The sequence below is a fragment of the Oncorhynchus nerka genome, linkage group LG26 (genome assembly GCF_034236695.1).
Source record: "Oncorhynchus nerka isolate Pitt River linkage group LG26, Oner_Uvic_2.0, whole genome shotgun sequence".
In the NCBI taxonomy this organism is placed as follows: Eukaryota; Metazoa; Chordata; class Actinopteri; order Salmoniformes; family Salmonidae; genus Oncorhynchus; species Oncorhynchus nerka.
Window position 1 is genome coordinate 36,623,728 of NC_088421.1, and position 25,260 is coordinate 36,648,987.

General features: G+C 44.3%; 1 protein-coding gene across 2 annotated transcripts in view; it reads right to left on the reverse strand.

Moving 5' to 3' along the window:
* The window catches only part of srl (sarcalumenin), a 36,652-nt gene extending 15,638 nt beyond the window's left edge, over positions 1-21,014 (reverse strand). For both annotated transcript variants that reach the window (XM_065010589.1, XM_065010588.1), the window contains exon 1: positions 20,909-21,014. In XM_065010589.1, the coding sequence (XP_064866661.1) occupies positions 20,909-20,966 (58 nt within the window). In that variant the 5' untranslated portion in view covers positions 20,967-21,014. The remainder of the gene's footprint in view (positions 1-20,908) is intronic.
* Between the last annotated feature and the right edge of the window lie 4,246 nt (positions 21,015-25,260).

The window sequence follows — 25,260 nt, forward strand, 5'->3', positions numbered from 1 at the left end:
AGAGAGATCCCGGTCTATCTGTCTCCCAGGCCCAGAGAGATCCCGTTCTATCTGTCTCCCAGGCCAAGAGAGATTCCTGTCTATCCGTCTCCCAGGCCAAGAGAGATACCGGTCTATCTGTCTCCCAGGCCAAGAGAGATTCCTGTCTATCTGTCTCCCAGGCCCAGAGAGATACCGGTCTATCTGTCTCCCAGGCCCAGAGAGATACCGGTCTATCTGTCTCCCAGGCCCAGAGAGATACCGGTCTATCTGTCTCCCAGGCCCAGAGAGATTCCTGTCTATCCGTCTCCCAGAACCAGAGAGATTTCTGTCTATCTGTCTCCCAGGCCAAGAGAGATTCCTGTCTATCTGTCTCCCAGGCCCAGAGATTCCTGTCTATCTCTCCCAGGCCCAGAGAGATTCCTGTCTATCTGTCTCCCAGAACTAGAGAGATTTCTGTCTGTCTCCCAGGCCCAGAGAGATACCGGTCTATCCGTCTCCCAGGCCCAGAGAGATTCCTGTCTATCTGTCTTCCAGAACCAGAGAGATTACTGTCTATCCGTCTCCCAGGCCCAGAAAGATTTCTGCCTATCTGTCTCCCAGGCCCAGAGACATACTGTAAGTGGAGAGAAGAGGGGATGTTGAATGAGAGATATTTATATCCAGTTACATGGCTGTGGGATGAACAATTCCTCCAGGAGGGTTACATTTAGAAGTGTCCCCATTCATTAGCATTTTAGCATTCTGTGTGTGTGTGTGTGTGTGTGTGTGTGTGTGATCTCCACATTTGAATATCTATGTTATTTATTGCATTTGATCACAGCTGCTACTACAGTATGATCAGTTCTTTAATTAGACGGACTGCTGAAAATACAGGTTTGTTTCACGTAGCCATGGTTTCACAATACCACCATAGAGAGTGTTTGTGTGTTTGTGTGTGTAGTGGGGGAAACCCTAGTTTCATAACAACCTGGGATAGGAGTGTGCACGCACACACACACACACACACACACACACACACACACACACTCTCTCTCTCTCTGCTCCACACCCTAACAACCCCATTGTCATAAAGAGGGGAGAACACGTCAGACTTTCTCTACCCCTCTGCTTCACCTCCTCCAAATATAACCCTCTGTTGTAGACTTATCAGCCTGTTAGGACTGTCCTTGTGTGCCCATTACCCAGGAACAACCATCCTTTTATGGCCCCTGACTGTACAGTACAGGGGCCACTAGGGGCCCACAACCAGGTCAGGTTACACAGCAGTACTACAGCCATAGAAATATATCTACTAGAACAGGTTTTCCCATTCAAGTCAATATTCTGTGATGGGTGGACCAGTGTCCATATTGACTGTACCCACAGGAGTAATACCATGTCAGCCATATTGAGTGTACCCATTCTGAGGTGGTCGGAGGGGCTTTGACTGTTCTAGTAATTATATTTATATTTTTATATATTTTTTTTTTACCCTTTTTCGTGGTATCCAATTGGTAGTAGTTACTGTCTTGTCTCATCGCTGCAACTCCAGTGCGGACTCGGGAGAGGTGAAGGTCGAGAGCCGTGCGTCCTCCGAAACACAACCCAACCAAGCCGCACTGCTTCTTGACACAACGCACATCCAACCCGGAAGCCAGCCGCACCAACGTGTCGGAGGAAACACCGTACACCTAGCGACCTGGTCAGCATGCACTGCGCCCGGCCCGCCACGAACCCTCCCTAACCCGGACGACGCTGGTCCAATTGTGTGTCGCCCCATGAGCCTCCCGGTCGCGGCCGGCTGCGGCAGAGCCTGGACTCGAACCCAGAATCTCTGGTGGCACAGAGATCACTGCGCCACCCGGGAGGGATGTAATTATATTTCTATGACTACAGCTACAGAGCAGAGCTATATTTAGGGGCAGCTGGGATATCACCCTGATTCATACTGCTACACCCAGGGGGTCGTGAAACTCGGATGCTGCCTTCGTTGTTGGTCCTGTCACGGGAGATCGGTATTTGACTCTTAGTCGAGGTATTTCCATTTATAAAGTCATTCACAAGTTTCAGAAGTTGGAAGACACCCAGGTGATAGGTGGCCATGCTGGAGTACTCATACACACATCTACGTGGCGTAGTCCAGTACCTATCCACCCAGGTGATAGGTGGCCATGTTGGAGTACTCATACACACATCTACGTGGCGTAGTCCAGTACCTATCCACCCAGGTGATAGGTGGCCATGTTGGAGTACTCATACACACATCTACGTGGCGTAGTCCAGTACCTATCCACCCAGGTGACAGGTGGCCATGCTGGAGTACTCATACACACATCTACATGGCGTAGTCCAGTACCTATCCACCCAGGTGATAGGTGGCCATGCTGGAGTACTCATACACACATCTACGTGGCGTAGTCCAGTACCTATCCACCCAGGTGATAGGTGGCCATGCTGGAGTACTCATACACACATCTACGTGGCGTAGTCCAGTACCTATCCACCCTTGGCTGCTTGACACATGGGCCTCCAGTGAAACAGTTACAGTGGATGTCATTTTTATGTTCTGAATTGCTCAGTGTCTAAGACGAAGTGTAAAGCTAATTTATACCGAAAACACACCCTAAACTATATGGACAGAACAGACTGCACCCTAAACTATATGGACAGAACAAACTGCACCCTAAACTATATGGACAGAACAAACTGCACCCTAAACCATATGGACAGAACAAACTGCACCCTAAACCATATGGATAGAACAAACTGCACCCTAAACTATATGGACAGAACAAACTGCACCCTAAACTATATGGACAGAACAAACTGCACCCTAAACTATATGGATAGAACAAACTGCACCCTAAACCATATGGACAGAACAAACTGCACCCTAAACTATATGGATAGAACAAACTGCACCCTAAACCATATGGACAGAACAAACTGCACCCTAAACCATATGGACAGAACAAACTGCACCCTAAACCATATGGACAGAACAAACTGCACCCTAAACCATATGGATAGAACAGACCACACCTTAAACTATATGGCTAGAACAGACCACACCCTAAACCATATGGCTAGAACAGACCACACCTTAAACTATATGGCTAGAACAGACCACACCCTAAACCATATGGCTAGAACAAACTACACCCTAAACTATAGGAACAGAACAATGGATGCAAATTCTCTACTGCATTGTTTCTCCTTCATAACTGAACATATTGACAAAGGCTTTACCTAGACAGTAAACAGAGAAGATATTTATTATTGAATCATACATTGTTATTTTGAACTGAATCATCTAAATAACACAAAGTCATAAATGACATCCTGTCAGCAAGTACTGTTCATTTTCACCTATCAATCAGTCATGGTTTCCAAAATTGTACCTCCTAAAAATGTTGTCAGAATGAACGTGAAAAAGCCAGACATCAAGTTCTCTTCCCTTCAAACATGATCAGACCACATGCATTCCTCTGTACTTCCCCCTCAGTCCAGTCACCACCAAATGTTCGCCCACAAACGTAGAGCACAAAATGTCACAAAGCTCTGGCCCTGGGAGGTATAATGTTGGAGATGTCTGTCCAGATCAAGCTGAACAAGGATCAAAAGGAATAACATCTAGTAATATTGCTCTTGCCATGGTTTTGTCATCTGAGCTGGTAACTAAACTACGAGGAGGGGCGTGGGCCTGGAGAATGGAGGTCATGCCAGGTTGCTTGTGTAATTGTCACAAATCACACGGCTGGTGGTGACCGATGTGGGGCAGAGGCTCAGAGACCTCATCAATAACTGGACCACAGAACTGGTCACATGAGTCAGACTTGATCAAAGAGGAAAGACAAAAATATTTTTGTACAGCTGTTGGTCAAATCAAATCAAAGTGTATTTGTCACGTGTGCCGAATACAACAGGTGTAGACCTTACAGTGAAATGCTTACTTACAGCCTCTAACCAACAGTGAAATTTCTGAGTAAAAAAAAGGTATTAGGTGAACAATAGATAAGTAAAAAATAAAAACAGTAAAAAAGAATGAAAAATAACAGTAGTGAGGCTATATACAGTAGAGAGGCTATATACAGTAGTGAGGCTATATACAGTAGTGAGGCTATATACAGTAGAGAGGCTATATACAGTAGTGAGGATATATACAGTAGTGAGGATATATACAGTAGTGAGGATATATACAGTAGAGAGGCTATATACAGTAGAGAGGCTATATACAGTAGAGAGGCTATAACAGTAGAGAGGCTATATACAGTAGTGAGGCTATAACAGTAGTGAGGCTATAACAGTAGTGAGGCTATAACAGTAGTGAGGCTATATACAGTAGCGAGGTTATATACAGTAGCGAGGCTATAACAGTAGCGAGGCTATATACAGTAGCGAGGCTATAACAGTAGAGAGGCTATATACAGTAGCGAGGCTATAACAGTAGCGAGGTTATAACAGTAGCGAGGCTACATACAGGCACTGGTTAGTCAGGCTGATTGAGGTAGTATGTAGATGTATTGTAGGTATGGTTTAAGTGACTATGCATATATGATAAACAGAGAGTAGCAGTAGCGTAAAAGAGGGGTTGGCAGGTGGTGGGTGGCGGGACACAATGCAGATAGTGCGGGTAGCCAATGTGCGGGAGCGCTGGTTGGTCGGGCTAATTGAGGAAGTATGTACATGAATGTATAGTTAAAGTGGCTATGCATATATGATAAACAGAGAGTAGTAGCAGTGTACAAGAGGGGTTGGGGGGGGCACACAATGCAAATAGTCCGGGTAGCCATTTGATTACCTGTTCGGGAGTCTGCTGTTGGTCAAGTTTGGTCATTTGAATAGAAATTCAGCCCTATATGTGTCAGGACCCGGTTACGAACCCGGGTCTCCGGAGTGAGAAACAGTCACTTAACCAACTGAGCCACGAATAGTCGGCAGAACCCAGAAGATGAGGCAGACACAGCAGTACTTGAGACGGTGTATTTAATGTAGTAAAAAGTGAAGTCCTTCAGGAACACATGTAACTCCACAACCTCAAAAGGAATTCCACAAGAACAAAGGTAATCCTCCAAGACAAAAAAGGTAAATCCACAAGGTGGTAGGTATAGCACAAAAAGCCTCAAAAGATACTCAAAAATAAATAAACAAGAACAAAAAAACAGAATTCCACAAGAGCGTCCACCGGGATCAACAAGAGTTAACAGAATACTAGGGCTGGGTGCTAACATACAAACACAGAGCAAAGGACTGAGGAAAACAAAGGGTTTAAATACAATCAGGGGAAACGAGGCACAGGTGCAAATAATAATGGGGATCAAGGGAAAACAAAAGGTCAAAAGGCACAATGGGGGCATCTAGTGACCAAAAACCGGAACAACCCTGGCCAAATCCTGACAATATGTGAGAGGGGATTTTATGTCATCACTGTACATGTGGAGCACACAGAGTATCCCTTTTAAAGGATTGTGACATTCTGGGGACATGATCCCATCTAGTACATATTACAGATGGACACAATCTGAAATACATCTATTACAACATATGTGATAGGAGTGTCATTACACAGTATAGAGCTTTATAACCTGCCTTGAGTGTCAAGGCAACACAACTTTACTTCAGCCATAATGACTGCTCCTTGTGCTCATTTAATTGAACAAACACATAAACAACACTATATTTATTTGTTTTAATTTTCCTCAGTTGGATGTACATTTTATTTGAGACACTGAAATGTTCACCGATCTACATGAATAATGAATCATATGGAAATCAATTAATACCAGAACACATACTATCACATTTGTGTCTTCATGTCTGTAATTGAAACCATTCAATCACAAATTAGTATTTCTCACATTTAACATCATTCTAACACATATCTTGAATGACAACAGATTTAATCTATCGAGTGACTTCCACAGTCCAGTGATCTTTAACAGAAATACTTGGAATGAAAGTAGAACATCTAAGCCATGTAGGATCCCCGAGGCAGTCGACCAGCTGGATCTCAGGTTTAAAGTTCCAGAAGAAACCAGCCAGGATGAGGATACGTGACCTTCTAAACTCCCTTCTCCACTTAGCTGGGGTGGGGGGGAAAATCCACCTCACCCCTATCATTCAACACCTCACCCCCAACACTGCCCACATGCCCCCAGGCGCTAAAGAGATCCTCTGGCTAACTGGACTGTTCCTTGGCTACAGCAGGGTCATGTTCATTAGGGCATGCAGCGTTATCCGTTTCAAAACATTCTGCAACACAAAACGAAAATGAGTGTTTCTTATTGGACAAGGAAGTACCTTTTTTTGTCCACTTTCTTCTGTTTGGTGCCTAATGAACACAACCCCGAGTCATGATACCAACCATGGGAGGACTGAGCCTTCCTGGTGGGCGTGGTGTTGAGGCCAAAGGCCTGGACCTCTGACTCTAGTTGCAAGGCTTGGACTCAATCCACAAGACATATACTACTGCTTTCTTTGGCTTCATTTGTATTGGCGAAGTCTCAAAAGAAAGCTGCATCAAATGACCCAGAACAAGGACGTAGTGGCCACTGGGCATTAGCGTTATTTGTTAACTAGCTCCTGCAGTTAACATATTGTATTGACATTTAGACTGTTGATGATTTTCATTTTCAAATGAACATCAGCATCAGCTCTGATTGGGAGTCGTAGAGTACATCTGCTGTTAGAAGGTACGGATGGAACTGTGTTTACACTGAGCAGACATTAAAAACGGCAAACATCCGTTAAGCTTTTAGTGCATTGGGCTAAATCAGGGTCACACAGAGTGTTTCTTAGCAGTCTTAAACACATCTACAAAACTATCCACCTCACACACATGGCTACGGGCTAAAAACAAAAAGCACCTGTACCATGTCAGACACAGAGTTGAAATGTATTCCATTTTGAGTTTGCATCCCAATAGTACACTTTATATACATCACAGTAGACTGAAATATAACAAAACCGTGTGAAATACAAACACCGGATTTTCTAAGTAGAAAAATATATACAGTGCCTTGCGAAAGTATTCGGCCCCCTTGAACTTTGCGACCTTTTGCCACATTTCAGGCTTCAAACATAAAGATATAAAACTGTATTTTTTTGTGAAGAATCAACAACAATTGGGACACAATCATGAAGTGGAACGACATTTATTGGATATTTCAAACTTTTTTAACAAATCAAAAACTGAAAAATTGGGCGTGCAAAATTATTCAGCCCCCTTAAGTTAATACTTTGTAGCGCCACCTTTTGCTGCGATTACAGCTGTAAGTTGCTTGGGGTATGTCTCTTTCAGTTTTGCACATCGAGAGACTGAAATGTTTTCCCATTCCTCCTTGCAAAACAGCTCGAGCTCAGTGAGGTTGGATGGAGAGCATTTGTGAACAGCAGTTTTCAGTTCTTTCCACAGATTCTCGATTGGATTCAGGTCTGGACTTTGACTTGGCCATTCTAACACCTGGATATGTTTATTTTTTAACCATTCCATTGTAGATTTTGCTTTATGTTTTGGATCATTGTCTTGTTGGAAGACAAATCTCCGTCCCAGTCTCAGGTCTTTTGCAGACTCCACCAGGTTTTCTTCCAGAATGGTCCTGTATTTGGCTCCATCCATCTTCCCATCAATTTTAACCATCTTCCCTGCCCCTGCTGAAGAAAAGCAGGCCCAAACCATGATGCTGCCACCACCATGTTTGACAGTGGGGAGGGTGTGGTCAGGGTGATGAGCTGTGTTGCTTTTACGCCAAACATAACGTTTTGCATTGTTGCCAAAAAGTTCGATTTTGGTTTCATCTGACCAGAGCACCTTCCACATGTTTGGTGTGTCTCCCAGGTGGCTTGTGGCAAACTTTAAACGACACTTTTTATGGATATCTTTAAGAAATGGCTTTCTTCTTGCCACTCTTCCATAAAGGCCAGATTTGTGCAATATACGACTGATTGTTGTCCTATGGACAGAGTCTCCCACCTCAGCTGTAGATCTCTGCAGTTCATCCAGAGTGATCATGGGCCCCTTGGCTGCATCTCTGATCAGTCTTCTCCTTGTATGAGCTGAATGTTTACAGGGACGGCCAGGTCTTGGTAGATTTGCAGTGGTCTGATACTCCTTCCATTTCAATATTATCGCTTGCACAGTGCTCCTTGGGATGTTTAAAGCTTGGGAAATATTTTTGTATCCAAATCCGGCTTTAAACTTCTTCACAACAGTATCTCGGACCTGCCTGGTGTGTTCCTTGTTCTTCATGATGCTCTCTGCGCTTTTAACGGACCTCTGAGACTATCACAGTGCAGGTGCATTTATACGGAGACTTGATTACACACAGGTGGATTGTATTTATCATCATTAGTCATTTAGGTCAATATTGGATCATTCAGAGATCCTCACTGAACTTCTGGAGAGAGTTTGCTGCACTGAAAGTAAAGGGGCTGAATAATTTTACACGCCCAATTTTTCAGTTTTTGATTTGTTAAAAAAGTTTGAAATATCCAATAAATGTCGTTCCACTTCATGATTGTGTCCCACTTGTTGATTCTTCACAAAAAAATACAGTTTTATATCTTTATGTTTGAAGCCTGACATGTGGCAAAAGGTCACAAAGTTCAAGGGGCCCGAATACTTTCGCAAGGCACTGTATATGTTTATTAATGATGAAATTATGAAAAATATGAATAACATTCCACTCATGAGGCCACTAGGTCATTTGACTTCAGGAAAGAGCTACTACCACATTATACCACATAAAACCCAGAGGAACAGGCGTCCCATGTTAAACATACAAACACAGTCCTCCTATAGACACAGGCCTCCTGCTGCTTTGACTCCGCCTCCCTACGCTCTCCACCAGTGTCAACTGTTGAATGGTAAAGACAGACACTGTAGAATTGTGTGAACGCTAACCAAGGGAAGTGATTACGGGGGGCCTTGAAACTGTCTTGTGCCAGAGTAAGAAGGGAGAGGATAGTGAATGCTACAACATGCCACAGCAAATAATTGTTATGAGCATATTCTACCGCTCAGACTTAAAATGAATGCTAGACAGATGCTCCTTTCAGCGCCGGTAGGCTGCTGGTGGCAGCGCCATGGTAGTGATGACACATGCTGCCTGGTTAAGGCTTACTTCTTCACTGCCCATGATAGTGGAGTCAACCTGCTAAAAATAAAGACTGCACAATGTTGCTCTCAGCACGACCCAAGAACAACCAACAACCAAAGGTTAGCAGGGTGGAAAAAAGGGAGGATAGGACAAAATAGTGCCTTTCAACAGCTTCAACAACAATAGTGTATTGTATCTGCATCAAGAGTGTCTTGGATAGTCTGATACCTGGTACAGAGATCTGTTAAAGTGGTCTGGTACAGAGATCTGTTAAAGTGGTCTGGTACAGAGGCCTGTTAAAGTGGTCTGGTACAGAGATCTGTTAAAGTGGTCTGGTACAGAGGCCTGTTAATGTGGTCTGGTATCAGAGATCTGTTAACGTGGTCTGGTACAGAGATCTGTTAAAGTGGTCTGGTACAGAGATCTGTTAAAGTGGTCTGGTACAGAGATCTGTTAAAGTGGTCTGGTACAGAGATCTGTTAACGTGGTCTGGTACAGAGATCTGTTAACGTGGTCTGGTACAGAGATCTGTTAAAGCGGTCTGGTACAGAGATCTGTTAAAGCGGTCTGGTACAGAGGTCTGTTAACGTGGTCTGGTACAGAGATCTGTTAAAGTGGTCTGGTACAGAGATCTGTTAAAGTGGTCTGGTACAGAGGTCTGTTAAAGTGGTCTGGTACAGAGATCTGTTAAAGTGGTCTGGTACAGAGGTCTGTTAAAGTGGTCTGGTACAGAGGTCTGTTAAAGTGGTCTGGTACAGAGGTCTGCTAACGTGGTCTGGTACAGAGGTCTGTTAAAGTGGTCTGGTACAGAGGTCTGTTAAAGTGGTCTGGTACAGAGATCTGTTAAAGTGGTCTGGTACAGAGGTCTGTTAAAGTGGTCTGGTACAGAGATCTGTTAAAGTGGTCTGGTACAGAGGTCTGTTAAAGTGGTCTGGTACAGAGGTCTGTTAAAGTGGTCTGGTTGAGGTCTGTTAAAGTGGTCTGGTACAGAGGTCTGTTAAAGTGGTCTGGTACAGAGATCTGTTAAAGTGGTCTGGTACAGAGGTCTGTTAACGTGGTCTGGTACAGTGATCTGTTAAAGTGGTCTGGTACAGAATCTGTTAAAGGTCTGGTACAGAGGTCTGTTAAAGTGGTCTCTGTTAAAGTGGTCTGACAGAGGTCTGTTAAAGTGGTCTGGTACAGAGGTCTGTTAAAGAGATCTGTTAAAGTCTGGTACAGAGGTCTGTTAAAGTGGTCTGGTACAGAGTCTGTTAAAGTGGTCTGGTTGAGGTCTGTTAACGTGGTCTGGTACAGAGATCTGTTAAAGTGGTCTGGTACAGAGGTCTGTTAAAGTGGTCTGGTAAGGTCTGTTAAAGTGGTCTGGTCTGTTAAAGTGGTCTGGTTGAGGTCTGTTAAAGTGGTCTGGTACAGAGGTCTGTTAAAGTGGTCTGGTACAGAGGTCTGTTAAAGTGGTCTGGTACAGAGATCTGTTAAAGTGGTCTGGTACAGAGGTCTGTTAAAGTGGTCTGGTACAGAGGTCTGTTAAAGTGGTCTGGTACAGAGGTCTGTTAAAGTGGTCTGGTACAGAGATCTGTTAAAGCGGTCTGGTACAGAGGTCTGTTAACGTGGTCTGGTACAGTGATCTGTTAAAGTGGTCTGGTACAGAGGTCTGTTAAAGTGGTCTGGTACAGAGGCCTGTTAAAGTGGTCTGGTACAGTGATCTGTTAAAGTGGTCTGGTACAGAGGCCTGTTAAAGTGGTCTGGTACAGAGGTCTGTTAAAGTGGTCTGGTACAGAGATCTGTTAAAGCGGTCTGGTACAGAGGTCTGTTAAAGTGGTCTGGTACAGAGATCTGTTAAAGCGGTCTGGTACAGAGGTCTGTTAAAGTGGTCTGGTACAGAGATCTGTTAAAGCGGTCTGGTACAGAGATCTGTTAAAGTGGTCTGATACAGAGGTCTGTTAACGTGGTCTGGTACAGTGATCTGTTAAAGTGGTCTGTTAAAGTGGTCTGGTACAGAGATCTGTTAAAGTGGTCTGATACAGAGGCCTGTTAAAGTGGTCTGGTACAGAGATCTGTTAAAGTGGTCTGATACAGAGGCCTGTTAAAGTGGTCTGATACAGAGGCCTGTTAATGTGGTCTGGTACAGAGGCCTGTTAACGTGGTCTGGTTGAGGTCTGTTAAAGTGGTCTGGTACAGAGGCCTGTTAACGTGGTCTGGTTGAGGTCTGTTAAAGTGGTCTGGTACAGAGATCTGTTAAAGTGGTCTGGTACAGAGGTCTGTTAAAGTGGTCTGGTACAGAGGTCTGTTAAAGTGGTCTGGTACAGAGGTCTGTTAAAGTGGTCTGGTACAGAGATCTGTTAAAGTGGTCTGGTACAGAGGTCTGTTAAAGTGGTCTGGTACAGAGGCCTGTTAAAGTGGTCTGATACAGAGGCAAGTTACAGTGAATGAAGATCGGTGAGGCCTGGGGATGTCTGTGAGTCTCCAGACCGGCTAACACTTTAGGTCTTAAAATAGAGTGGAGAATTCTCTGCCCCCCTACTCCTTCCATCCCCTGACCCATTGTAGGGCTATTTCTGGCCACAGGGGGTACCAGCTCCAAATGCTTTAGCACCTGTTGCTACCCCCCAGCAACCAGCCATGCCCTGCACAAGCCTCTGTGTCCAGCCATGCTCCCCTGACCCCTGACCCTGGGATGTGTTGTTGTCAGCTACATGTCAGCCATTTTTGTTATGAGCCCGGGAATGAACCACAGAAACTCTATATTAAATAAATGTTCTTATTTTTTTCCTTAATGTTTTTGGAATAGGAGTTGGACCTAACTTCACTAATTTGACAGTCTATAATGATCATTCACAGATTGACTTGTCTCTGTTATCGATGACACTAGATCAGTGTCACATGGGTTCGACAGTCATGTGTGGATCAGAGTATTCCATCCATGGAGATGAATAGTGTGGTTAATAATCATCTCTTGGTAATGAGAGTGTATTTTAGATAGTGATGCTGCTCCTCTCTAATGGAAATCCCCTGGCCCGGTGTAAAGGTTGCCTGAAACTCCCCGTGGCCCAGAGTAAATCCACAGGGTTTAAAGACCTAGCGGGCTAATCATGTCAACGCTAATTTAATTGACCTCTGCTCCCTGGTGGTGCAGCAAGCACAGCAGAACTTCATCTGGAGGTTTTACACTGATATTAGATGTGTATGAGAGCACACACTCACACACGCACGATAGCACGCACGCACACACACACACACAAGACACTGCAATCGAAGCAGGACGTTTACAGTGCCTTGCAAAAGTATTCACCCCATTGGCATTTGACCTATTTTATTGTTTTACAGCCTGGAATTAAAATAGATTTTGGGGGTTTGTATCATTTGATTTACACATCATGCCTACCACTTTGAAGATGCATAATATTTTTATTATGAAATAAATAAGAAATGTGACAAAAAAACGGAAAACTTGAGCTTGCAAAACTATTCACCCCCCAAAGTCAATACTTTGTAGAGCCACCTTTTGCAGCAATTACAGCTGCAAGTCTCTTGGGGTATGTCTCTGTAAGCTTGGCACATCTAGCCACTGGGATTTTGGCCCATTCTTCAAGGCAAAACTGCTCTAGCTCCTTCAAGTTGGATGGGTTCCGCTGGTGTACAGCAATCTTTAAGTCATTCCACAGATTCTCAATTGGATTGAGGTCTGGGCTTTGACTAGGCACTTCCAAGACATTTAAATGTTTCCCCTTAAACCACTTGAGTGTTTCTTTAGCAGTATGCTTAGGGTCATTGTCCTGCTGGAAGGTGAACCTCAGTCCCAGTCTCATATCCCTGGAAGACAAACAGGTTTCCCTCTATTTAGCGCCATCCATTATTCCTTCAATTCTGACCACTTTCCCTGCTGATGAAAAACATCCCCAACGCATGACGCTGCCACCACCATGCTTCACTGTGGGGATGATATTCTTGGGGTGATGAGAGGTGTTGAGTTTGTGCCAGACATAGTATTTTCCTTGATAGCAAAAAAGCTTAAGTTTAGTCTCATCTGACCAGAGTACCTTATTTCATATGTTTGGGAAGTCTCCCACATGCCATTTGTCGAACACCAAACGTGTTTGCTTATTTTTTTCTTTAAGGAATGGCTTTTTTTCTGGCCACTCTTCCTTACAGCCCAGCTCTGTGGAGTGTACGGCTTAAAGTGGTCCTATGGACAGATACTCCAATCTCCGCTGTGGAGCTTTGCAGCTTCTTCAGGGTTATCTTTGGTCTCTTTGTTGCCTCTCTGATTAATGCCCTCCTTGCCTGGTCTCTTGGCAGGTTTGTTGTGGTGCCATATTCTTTACATTTTTGAATAATGGATTTAATGGTGCTCAGTGGGATGTTCAAAGTTTCAGATATTTTTTTATAACCCAACTCTGATCTGTACTTCTCCACAACTTTGTCCCTGACCTGTTTGGAGAGCTCCTTAGTCTTCATGGTGCCGCTTGCTTGGTGGTGCCCCTTGCTTAGTGGTGTTGCAGACTCTGGGGCCTTTCAGAACAGGTGTATATATACTGAGATCATGTGACAGATCATTTGACGCTTAGATTGCACACAGGTGGACTTTATTTAATGAATTATGTGACTTCTGAAGGTAATAGGTTGCACCAGATCATATTTAGGGGCTTCATAGAAAAGGGGGTGAATATATTGGCCTGCAACCCTTTCCGTTCTTTTTTTTTTTGAATTTTCTGAAACAAGTTATGTTTTTTCATTTCATTATTTTGTCTATGTCCATTACATGAAATCCAAATAAAAATACATGTAAATTACAGGTTGTAATGAAATAATATAGGAAAAACACCAAGGGGGTGAGTACTTTTGCAAGGCACTGTATGTGCAATCTTTACATACCTGAGAGTACTAGAGAATATACTGTAATGTATTGCATACTTTTGTTACACGATACAAATGTACTGTAATGTATTACATGCATACTGTTGGTACACTATACAAATATACTGTATTGTATGCTGCATACACTATTGAAATGACTGCCAGTGCTTTGAAGGTTAGATTCTCTTTATCCTCTGTTATCTGTCCCCCAGTGACCCTTGGACCAACTAAGTTTATGAACTTCATGAACCTCCTCTACAGTACTTGACCATAATAACGGAGCATGCAGCCATAGCAGGGAATAACAGGGCTCAGAACTGGTACTTTCACAGTATTGATTGAGAGAGAGATGAATCTGCCACCAGTATCAGGAATATTGTAACATTTCCTTCTGTTGGGGCGCATCAGTGAGATAATGAACTGCTAAAGTTGAGGCGTGACACAGAATTTCCCCCAGCCTTGGCCACTAAAAGCCTGAAGAACATCAGGGCGTGTCTCACCCGTCCCCAAAAGCCCAGAGCCTACACCATCATCGGCAGCTCTACCCGCAGCATTCTGACTGGAAGTGCTGCCTGTTGCCTGTCGGAATGTTTCTCCAAACTGAGCTACGGTTGCCTGGCAACAGGCTCAACTAGGACAGACACATGGTCCGGGTGACAGACGTCCTGGGGTTCATATCAGAAGGTTCGCCTGGCGCCTTGGGGGGTTAATTTAGAGAGTGCAGAGGTACGGGGGCTGATGCAAACTACAGTAATGACATCCAGAGGCAACAGGCAAGAAGTCCTCTCTCTCTGATCTATATTCTACAGCTCGATGCTGGATGTTGGCTAGAGGGTGTGGATGATTAGGCGGGGAGGTGTTAAGTCCAGATGTATTTTCTAAAGCTCTATATTCCGGGTAGGGTAGAGGGTTCGATCTATTTTCTACAGCTCTATATTATGCTGGGCTATACACTAAGTGTACAAGACATTGGGAACACCTGCTCTTTCCATGACATAGACTGACCAGGTGAAAGCTATGATCCCTTACTGAGGTCACTTGTTAAATCCACATCAATCAAATCAAGTTGTTATTGTCACATGCTTCGTAAACAGCAGGTGTAGACTAACAGTGAAATGCTTACAATCAGTGTAAATTTAAGGGGAGGAGACAGATTAAAGAATCATTTTTAAGCCTGAGACAATTGAGACATGGATTGTCTATGTGTGTCATTCAGAGGGTGAATGGGCAAGACAAAAGATGTAATTGTCTTTCACAGGAGGTTGGTGGCACCTTAATTGGGGAGGACGGGCTCTTGGTAATGGCTGGAGTGGAGTAAGTGGAATGTTATCAAACACATCAAACACATGTTTCCATGTGTTTGATGCCATTCCATTTGCCCCGTTCCAGCCATTATCATGAGCCGTCCTCCCCTCAACAGCCTCCACTGGTGCCTTTGACTGGGGAATGGTAGTAGGTGCCAGGCGAACCAGTTTGAGTGTGTCAAGAACTACAACGCTGCTGGGTTTTCCACGCTCAACAGTTCTTTGTGTGAGTCCATGCCCAGATGAAATGATGCTGTTATGAGGGCAAAAGGGGGTGCAACTCAATATTAGGAAGGTGTTCCTAAGGTTTCGTACACTCAGCGTATGTAGGCTTGAGGGTGAGGATCTATTTTCTACATCTCTATATTATGCTGGGCTATATGTAGGCTAGAGGGTGAGGATCTATTTTCTACAGCTCTATATTATTCTGGGCTATATGTAGGCTTGAAGGTGAGGATCTATTTTCTACATCTCTATATTATGCTGGGCTATATGTAGGCTAGAGGATGAGGATCTATTTTCTACAGCTCTATATAATAGGCTATATGTAGGCTAGAGGGTGAGGATGATTAGGGAGGTGTTAACAAGTCTGAAGCAGCTACTCAAGAGGCCGCTGACAAACCACATGACACTCAATGATGCATTCCAAATAAGGGAAAGGGGTTCAGTTGTAGAACTGAATGCATTCAACCAAAATGTCTTACACATAGGGATGCAACATTCAGGAGTTCTTGTCAAATAGAAATGCAATACACAGAGTGGGCGCTCTCTTCAAGGTGAGAATTAGGCCTGCTCTTTACTTCCTATTTCTATCAGCAACTTTCTGAACATGGAGCGGTTTTTCTGACCCTATAAGCCCCTTCTAATTGTTGCAACAGAATGTAATGGTCCTTGGGGTATGTTGGTTGTAGTGGTGGTCTGATACTGGTAAAGAAGAAGACAAGTCCCATATCCTATCAGTAGCTGTAAGTGTGGTCGCCAAGCAACAAGCCAGTATCAGGTAAAACTGCCATGTTGGGAACACACTACTACTGGTTGTTTTCACTGTCTTAGGTTTACATTCCTGTTCAGTCTCAGACAGCCCTCCGTGCCGGAGACCAGTTGGCCTACTTCACTAAATGGATGCAGGAGTGATTATGAGAGTGTTTTGGCTGCTCTGAGTGCATTCCAAACAGCCCTCTGTCACCCCCCAACATCTTGAATCAGAATAAGAACCCGTCTAGCCTCATGATAGTTGTGATACAGCCATTTTGGAGCACCAGGTAATCTAATCTCAGTGTTCTTCCTGGTCAGGTCACATGATCAGGAAACATTCCTTGGCACAATCATCACACTCATACTCATGTACATACCTTAAAACACATTTAAACTCAAATACACAGGGCACACAAGCTCTCTCCATATGTACAAACCCATACATAGACTCCAGACGAAGGGCAAACCAATTGTCAACGTGTGTCAAAAATGGAGACACAGAGTTCATGCCATTTTACAGCTAAAGAACGTTCGAAGGACTCCTGGACCGGGGCTGTTTTTAGGGATACATCTTAAAAGGATTTCATGGCTTAAAGGCTACGCTGGCCAATGTCACAGGCCACAGTGTAAGCACTCTTGGTGACGTGGTTCTGGATGCTAGGAGCTGGCCGATGGAGGGCATGTCCGGGTGATAATTCCACAGAAGGGGGGCGAGGACCATGAGGATCAGTCTGAGGACACAGTGGAGTGACACGGGATGGCGGGGGGTGGGGGTTGCGAGGGCACTTTACGTTGGGGTGTTGATCTGACTCTACTCTCCCAGCAGTCCTGTCACTGATCCACAGAGACTCACCAGGTGACCGACCTTGAGGCTGAGGGGACTGAGGGGCTTGTCCAAGAGGGGGAGGAGGGGGTCGGGTGTCCTCACTGCCAGCACTGGAGGGATGCCCCGGGCCCCCGGGCCTACTGCTTGCCATCAATGGGGGACACAGAGGGAAAGATTGCCCGTGTCACCCCATATCTCCTCATACTTCAGGTCGGGCCAAAAGCATTCTGTTTCGTGTTACTTCTCTGATTAGTATGGAAAGGAAAGGGGTAGACCTTGTCAGTTGTACAAATGAATGACTTCAACTGAAATGTTTCTTCAGCATTTAACCCAACCCCTCTGAATCAGAGAGGAGCGAGGGGCTGCCTTAATCGACATCCACGTCACCCACGCCAGGGGAACTTGCTCAGGGGCAGAACGACAGATTTTTAACTTGTCAGCTCAGGGATTCGATCCAGCAAGTATTATGGCTTCTAGTGTAGGAAGGAACACAGGACAATACAGCAATCAACTGTTAACACTTATCTCCCACTGACTTCAATGCAGAAATCAACTGTTAACACTTATCTCCCACTGACTTCAATGCAGCAATCAACTGTTAACACTTATCTCCCACTGACTTCAATGCAGCAATCAACTGTTAACACTTATCTCCCACTGACTTCAATGCAGCAATCAACTGTTAACACTTATCTCCCACTGAACTTCAATGCAGCAATCAACTGTTAACACTTATCTCCCACTGACTTCAATGCAGCAATCAACTGTTAACACTTATCTCCCACTGACTAATCTCAACTGTTACTGACTTCAATGCAGAAATCAACTGTTAACACTCCCACTGACTATCTCCCACTGACTTCAATGCAGAAATCAACTGTTAACACTGATCTCCCACTGACTTCAATGCAGAAATCAACTGTTAACACTTATCTCCCACTGACTTCAATGCAGAAATCAACTGTTAACACTTATCTCCCACTGACTTCAATGCAGAAATCAACTGTTAACACTTATCTCCCACTGACTTCAATGCAGCAATCAACTGTTAACACTTATCTCCCACTGACTTCAATGCAGCAATCAACTGTTAACACTTATCTCCCACTGACTTCAATGCAGAAATCAACTGTTAACACTTATCTCCCACTGACTTCAATGCAGAAATCAACTGTTAACACTTATCTCCCACTGACTTCAATGCAGAAATCAACTGTTAACACTTATCTCCCACTGACTTCAATGCAGAAATCATCCAAAATCAGGATTCTGCTTTAAGTAAGAGAAGAGAAAATGGTCCAGTTAGCACAACAGGAAGACCAACCCTGGTCTGAATGAGCAGTACAGTGTCTGAGCACCACTCCTGGTTAAACAGGTGGCCTGTAGAAATAGCCATTAACATTGTCAGGATAACAAGTATCCCTTTGTAGCAGTGATGAATCCAATTAAAGGAGCCATGTCATTTATAATCATTGCAGTAATATAATTTGCTGATGACATACAATAGCCTAACTGAACATGACGGTGTGGAATTTCCATCTGGACGCTCCAATCTCTTAACCAGTGTATCACTCCAACACTTCCACTACAGTACAATACTCTTAGTCGTTACCACTACTGTTTCCATGGGCTTTGAAGGACCTCATGCATACCAAGGAAACAACATTTACTGGCAACCAGTTAGTTAAATACGGACAACATCCACACAGTTCAGTTTTACAGTGTAATCTAGGCGATGCTAACATGAGCCTAAAGTAGGCTAATGCTAACCTCGTTAGCCCAGGGGAACTTCCTGTCAGTCCTTCTCCACTCATATGAACAAGCCATCCACAGGAACAACAACATCACCCTACAGTAGCGCTCCATGGAATCAGTGTTACACACTAACAAACCTAGCTATAGGAGGACGGGCTCATTGTAATGGCTGGAATGGGATAAATGGAACAGTATCAAACAGACAATCCCTTTCCAGCCATTACAATGAACCCCTCCTATAGCTCGTCCCACCAGCCTCCTCTGCTAGCATTAGCCTCCTTGCTTTGCTATTCAATGCTACATAGCTAGCCACCCACGCTGCTGGACCAGACTAGGCCCAAGCTAAGCTAGCAGGGGTTGTGACTAGAGGGAGTACAGCTACTACCGGAAGTTACTTTCAGTAGCAGGTTAGGAGACCATTTTAACTAACCCTAACCCTTTTCCTAACCTTAACCTAATTCTCCTAACCTGTTACGAAAAGTAACTTTCAGCCGTAGCTGTAGTCCCTCTATTCAGAACCTCTAGCAGGGTCTGTGTGCTCCTGCGCCGGCCTCCTCCCTCCTCCGGCCCCGCCTGACTCGATAATGCATGTCCCTATAAGGCCAGCTGCTGGGAATAAATTGTCATTGGGGTGACAGCAGCTGTGAAGGCAATGTGGCTAAAGGGTAGTGCTGGGTCTGGGGAGGGGTGGAAGGGGGCCGGGGGGGAGGGATGGGGGACCTATAGTGGACGGTGTCCGGTTACGGGACGCCTGCCTTCCAATCCTAGACATCTGACAGCAGGCTGGGATTGGGATAGGAAAGCATGTTGCCCTGGTGCTGAGCGGAGCCCAAGGACGGACAAGGGTAACAGGAAGAAACGGGTTTACTTTCGAGAGATCCCTCCACCACATTTCTGGAGAGAGGCTGATCTGGATGTAATCTGGGCATTTTATTTCATCACAAAGGCAGATAAAGCTATGGACAAAACATGTAATCACTTGAAAATACAAGTATGTAATATATATGAATCATCCAGTAAAATGTAAAGCTAATCAGTCAATAGATACAAGGATCAAACATGTCCCTACGACATCTACTTGTCAACAAGGACAGAGAGGGGAGGGAGAGACATTCTAAGGAAGGGAAAGAGAGAGGGGGGAGAGAAATTTAAGAAAGGGAGACAAAGTGAGAGAGAAAATAATCAAAGAAAGTGAGAGAGTGATACAGTGAGGGAATACAAGCTCTTCTCTCTAGTACAGTCTGAGACGTTCCATCAGCTGGTGCCATGCTTTAGGACAGCTGACACACCGTCACCACGCCAAAAGATTCTGGTTTATTAAAGTCACACCGACGGTGTGTGTGTGTGTGTGTGTGCATGTGTGTGTGAGACCAATAAAGATCTCGATGAGGCTTAATAAAGAAATATATGCACACACAGTAAAAATAACGAGAGACGTCAAGATGTGCCAAGTTGGCACCATTTTAAAATGTGTTTTTCTAAAAAGATGAGACCTTAAAATATTCTGTCCTGATTGAATCCAGCATTCTACCACATTTAATTTGAAACCCTTTTAAATAGTACTGCAGGGTAGCAGAGAGAGAGGGACACGGGTGTCTATGCTTATGCCTGCGTCCAGGTGACCGCCACAGGACCCCTGCACGTCCTGGCTTAAACTACAACACTAAAAAAAATACAAAATCTACATTTCTACAGTACCTTCTCTGTCCCTATAAACCCACACCACTGACTGACAGAACAATCTATCTGCATAGTTGCTAAAAGCCCGAAGAGTAAGACAGTTTAGTCCACTGAAAAGAATGTCTGGAAGTATCGGTATAGAGATCTCAGACCTTCCCAGTTTGAATAAAAATAAAGTATGTTGGATCAGTAAAAATGGATCCAGTGTGTGTGTCTACAAGCCAGTAAATTGACTGGACAATGAAAGCATGCAGACAGCCAAGACATCCAACCCAACCATGCCACATCTCATACATTTGATACATGAGCTGTACCCCAGGACATGTACAGTCCAGCACTGTAGTCTTCCAATGACCAAAAGCACTAATAAGCCTATAAACACACACCCATACAACATCTATTTATATGGACATCCACATAAACATATAAACCGGTAGATGAGGTGTGAGGCCCCTTACCTGCTAAGGCCAGGACAAGCAGGCTGAAGAAGCAGCAGATTGAGACTATACCCTTCATGATGGCTGCCAGGAGAACTCTGATAGCCTCACTGACTATATATACCAAGGTAAGCAAGTCAAAGGGTATGAGGTAGCACAGGGGGCGGGACAGAGCGAGAAAGAGAGAGGGCCGTTGGGTGGAGGGTGTGGTGTGTGGCAGGCATCACGGGCGTCAGAGCTGCCACACGGGGCCTTGCGCGTAGTGGCAGCTGACTGTCTCTCGTTTAGATAGACAGGCAGTTTGGGCACTGAGGTCAACACATAGGGACAGAGGTTTAGCATTTCCTTGTCAAATCATTCCTCAATTATATTATACAATGGTATATGGATTAAAATAGCATGTAATATTAGATTCTGTACAAACTGGGACTGCTGATACATTCATATGGTTGAATGAGTGGTAAAATCAACTCATTTACATTCTACACCCAGTGAGCAAATTATGATATTTTAGGATTTAGGGATAATTAAAATAATAATTACGATAAACCGTATTCACAAATTACACCCATTATCTGATCAACATGAAAACAGAACAAGCAACAACGCCTTGTCAACAACAGAATGCAATTAGCAAGTACTGTAGCTGTGACAGTTGTATCACTTTCACTACAAAAACTATTCACAATAAATACTTTTCATTTAACGAGGTTGATTCTGGCGTTGAAATGAGCTGTCGAACTCACTCTAGGTCTGTTAAAAATAAAGAATTATGTTCATTTGGATGCAATGTTTGGGGGTTATCAATCATAAATGTGACAGAGCTTGACTGTGTGTGTGTGTGTGTGTGTGTGTGTGGCTGCCACAGCAAGACCTCAGTCACCCTGGCTCTCCAAAACAGCGTAATGGGGGCTTAGTATTTTATCACAGTGAACCAGACACTGTGGTAAAAATAATCTAACAACAACTCAGTCGGAGTTAATGTCTAACCGCAAATTAATCCTCAAATATGGAGGGTTAAAAATGGTACTTCAAAAATTGATTAAAGCCCAAAAATGAATTTTTGCTCTGTACTGTACAGTACAATGCCTTCTGAAACTGGAGAAGATGGTGGGCTTTAGTTTGACCATGGCAGTTTGGTGCTGGTTAGATGGACTTGTTGTATCACAGGAGGAAATGCATGAACGTGTCTTACACAGGGACATCTCTTTCTTGAGGACTTAGGGTACACATTCACCCTCCCTGTTGAATAGAGCGGAGACTTACAGAGTGTGAGTGCTCTACTCTGAACACCACCAGGCATTGGGCAGAGGTAGTAGACAACTAACATATCAAATCAAATGTTATTTGTCACGTGCCAAATACAACCTTACAGTGAAATGCTTACTTACAAGCCACTAACCAACAATGTAGTTAAAAAAACACAGATAAGAATAAGAGAGAAATGTAACAAGTAATTAAAGAGCAGTAGTAAAATAACAACAGCGAGACTATATACAGGGGGCACCGGAACAGAGTCAATGTGCGGGGGAACCGGTTAGTTGAGGTAATGTAGGTAGAGTTATAAAGTGACTATGCATAGATGATAACAACAGAGGGTAGCAGCGGTGTAAGGGGGGGCAATGCAAATAGTCTGGGTAACCATTTGATTAGGTGTTCAGGAGTCTTATGGCTTGGGGGTAGGAGCTGTTTAGAAGCCTCTTGGACCGAGACTTGGCGCTCCGGTATCGCTTGCCGTGCAGTAGCAGAGAGAACAGTCTATGACTAGGGTGGATGGAGCCTTTGACTTCCTGTGACACCGCCTGGTATAGAGGTCCTGGATGGCAGGAAGCTTGGCCCCAGTGATGTACTGGGCCGTTCACACTACCCTCTACCCTAGTGTCTTGCGGTCAAAGGCCGAGCAGTTGTCTTGGTGTGCTTGGACCATGTTAGTTTGTTGGTGATGTGGACACCAAGGAACTTGAAGCTCTCTACCCGCTCCACTGCAGCCCCGTTGATGAGAATGGGGGCCTTTTTTTTCTGTAGTCCACAATCACCTCCTTTGTCTTGATCACGTTGAGGGAGAGGTTGTTTTCTGGCACCAAACGGCAAGGTCTCTGACCTCCTCCTCTCGAAGTGAACATACAGTCGTGACCAAAAGTTTTGAGAATGACACAAATATGAATTTTCACCAAGTTTGTTGCTTCAGTGTCTTTAGATATTTTTGTCAGATGTTACTATGCAATACTGAAGTATAATTACAAGCATTTCACAAGTGTCAAAGGCTTTTATTGACAATTACATGAAGTTGATGCAAAGAGTCAATATTTGCAGTGTCGACCCTTCTTTTTCAAGACCTCTGCAATCCACCCTGGCATGCAGTCAATTAACTTCTGGACCACATCCTGACTGATGGCAGCCCATTCTTGCATAATCAATGCTTGGAGTTTGTCAGAATTTGTGGGTTTTTGTTTGTCTATCCGCCTCTTGAGGATTGACCACAAGTTCTCAATGGGAAGTTCTGGGGAGTTTCCTGGCCAGGGACCAAAAATATTGATGTTTTCCCCGAGACACTTAGTTATCACTTTTGCCTAATGGCAAGGTGGTCCATCAAGCTGGAAAAGGCATTGTTCGTCACCAAACTGTTCCTGGATGGTTGGGAGAAGTTGCTCTCGGAGGATGTGCTGGTACCATTCTTTATTGATGGCTGTGTTCTTAGGTAAAATTGTGAGTGAGCCCACTCCCTTGGCTGAGAAGCAACCCCACACATGGTCTCCGACATCCGACGAGCGTCAGAGCCTGTGTAGTATGATTTGATCTTAGTCCTGTATTGATGGTCGGAGGGCATAGCGGAATTTCTTATAAGCTTCCGGGTTAAAGTCCCGCTCCATGAAAGCGGCAGCTCTAGCCTTCAGCTCAGTGGGGATGTTGCCTGTAATCCATGGCTTCTGGTTGGGATATGTACGTACAGTCACTGTGGGGACGACGTCCTCAATCCACTTATTGATAAAGCCAGTGACTGATGTGGTGTACTCCTCAATGCCATCGGAGGAATCCCGGAACATATTCCAGTCTGTGCTAGAAAAACAGTCCTGTAGTTTAGCATCTGCTTCTTCTGACCACTTTTTTATTGACTGAGTCACTGGTGCTTCCTGCTTTAATTTTTGCTTGTAAGCAGGAATCAGGAGGATAGAATTATTGTCAGATTTGCCAAATGGAGGGCGAGTGAGAGCTTTGTATGTGTCTCTATGTGTTGAGTAAAAGTGGTCCAGAGTTGTTTTCCCTCTGGTTGCACATTTAACATGCTGATAAAAATGTAGTAAAACGGAAGTTTCCCTGCATTAAAGTCCCTGGCTATCCCACACTACATTAATGACATAATTTACACAACAATGAAGAGGTTGTTTCTCCCCCTAAAACAAAGACACACAGCACCCATCAGATGGAACGTACCATGTGTGGTGTAAAGTAGATCTCCACAGGTGGTTAGTTACTTACTTCACTGGTGTCGAACTGCAGCAGGTGAACAACATTGTGAGTCTGTGGCTGGGGGTAGAGTTGGGAAGAGACAGGGGTCTAGCCATTCATGTAGGCAGGATACGTTCCTGTCCTGTCCCTGCAGTGCACTATGGTGCCGGTTGTTCTAAGAGGCACACTCGGGTTCCTCCCTGCAGTTCCTCCATATAGTATCCAGAGAGGATGACCTCTGACCCCAAAGAGAAGACTGGCTCTGGTTGCATGGATGGCCGTGACTGGAGAGGAGCTAAACATGGTTAATCTTGACTGAACCTAGTTACTTAACTACCTCAACAAACTCGCAATTTCCCCATGTCCCTTCGGGCCATCTCTATGCCAGGATACTGTCCTTCTTATGAGTGACTTTTGTTCTCAGCTCTCGGTGTGTGTGATGTTCATGTTCTCCAGACTCAGATCTGTCTCGTTTACACATGGTCTGTACATTCTGTGCCTCCGCGACCATGTGCATGTGCTCCGCAACATCATCTCGGAACCTAATCAATCAATTCATGTTATTTGTTTGTTTCAAGACCAAACACGTCCATGGATCATTCTGGGGATACATTGGCCAAATATAAACAAAAACATTTGTGTTGTTGTATCCAAATAAAATGCAGATAATGGGGCTGGATCGACCACTAGGAACATCCATCTTCACCAGACCCTGGTCCCTGACAAGGAAACCACTGGACAAAATAAAGCGTGGAAGACCAAGGAACACCTAGATGGAAGAACAGAAGTATTCATGGAAAGAAGCAAACAAAATGGTGGAGGTGGAGATCATTCATGGATGACCTCTGCTCACCATGGAATAAAAAGGTTGAAGTCAAGTCTGTCACAAGAGACTAGCTCCAACTTCACAGTCTGGTACTATCATG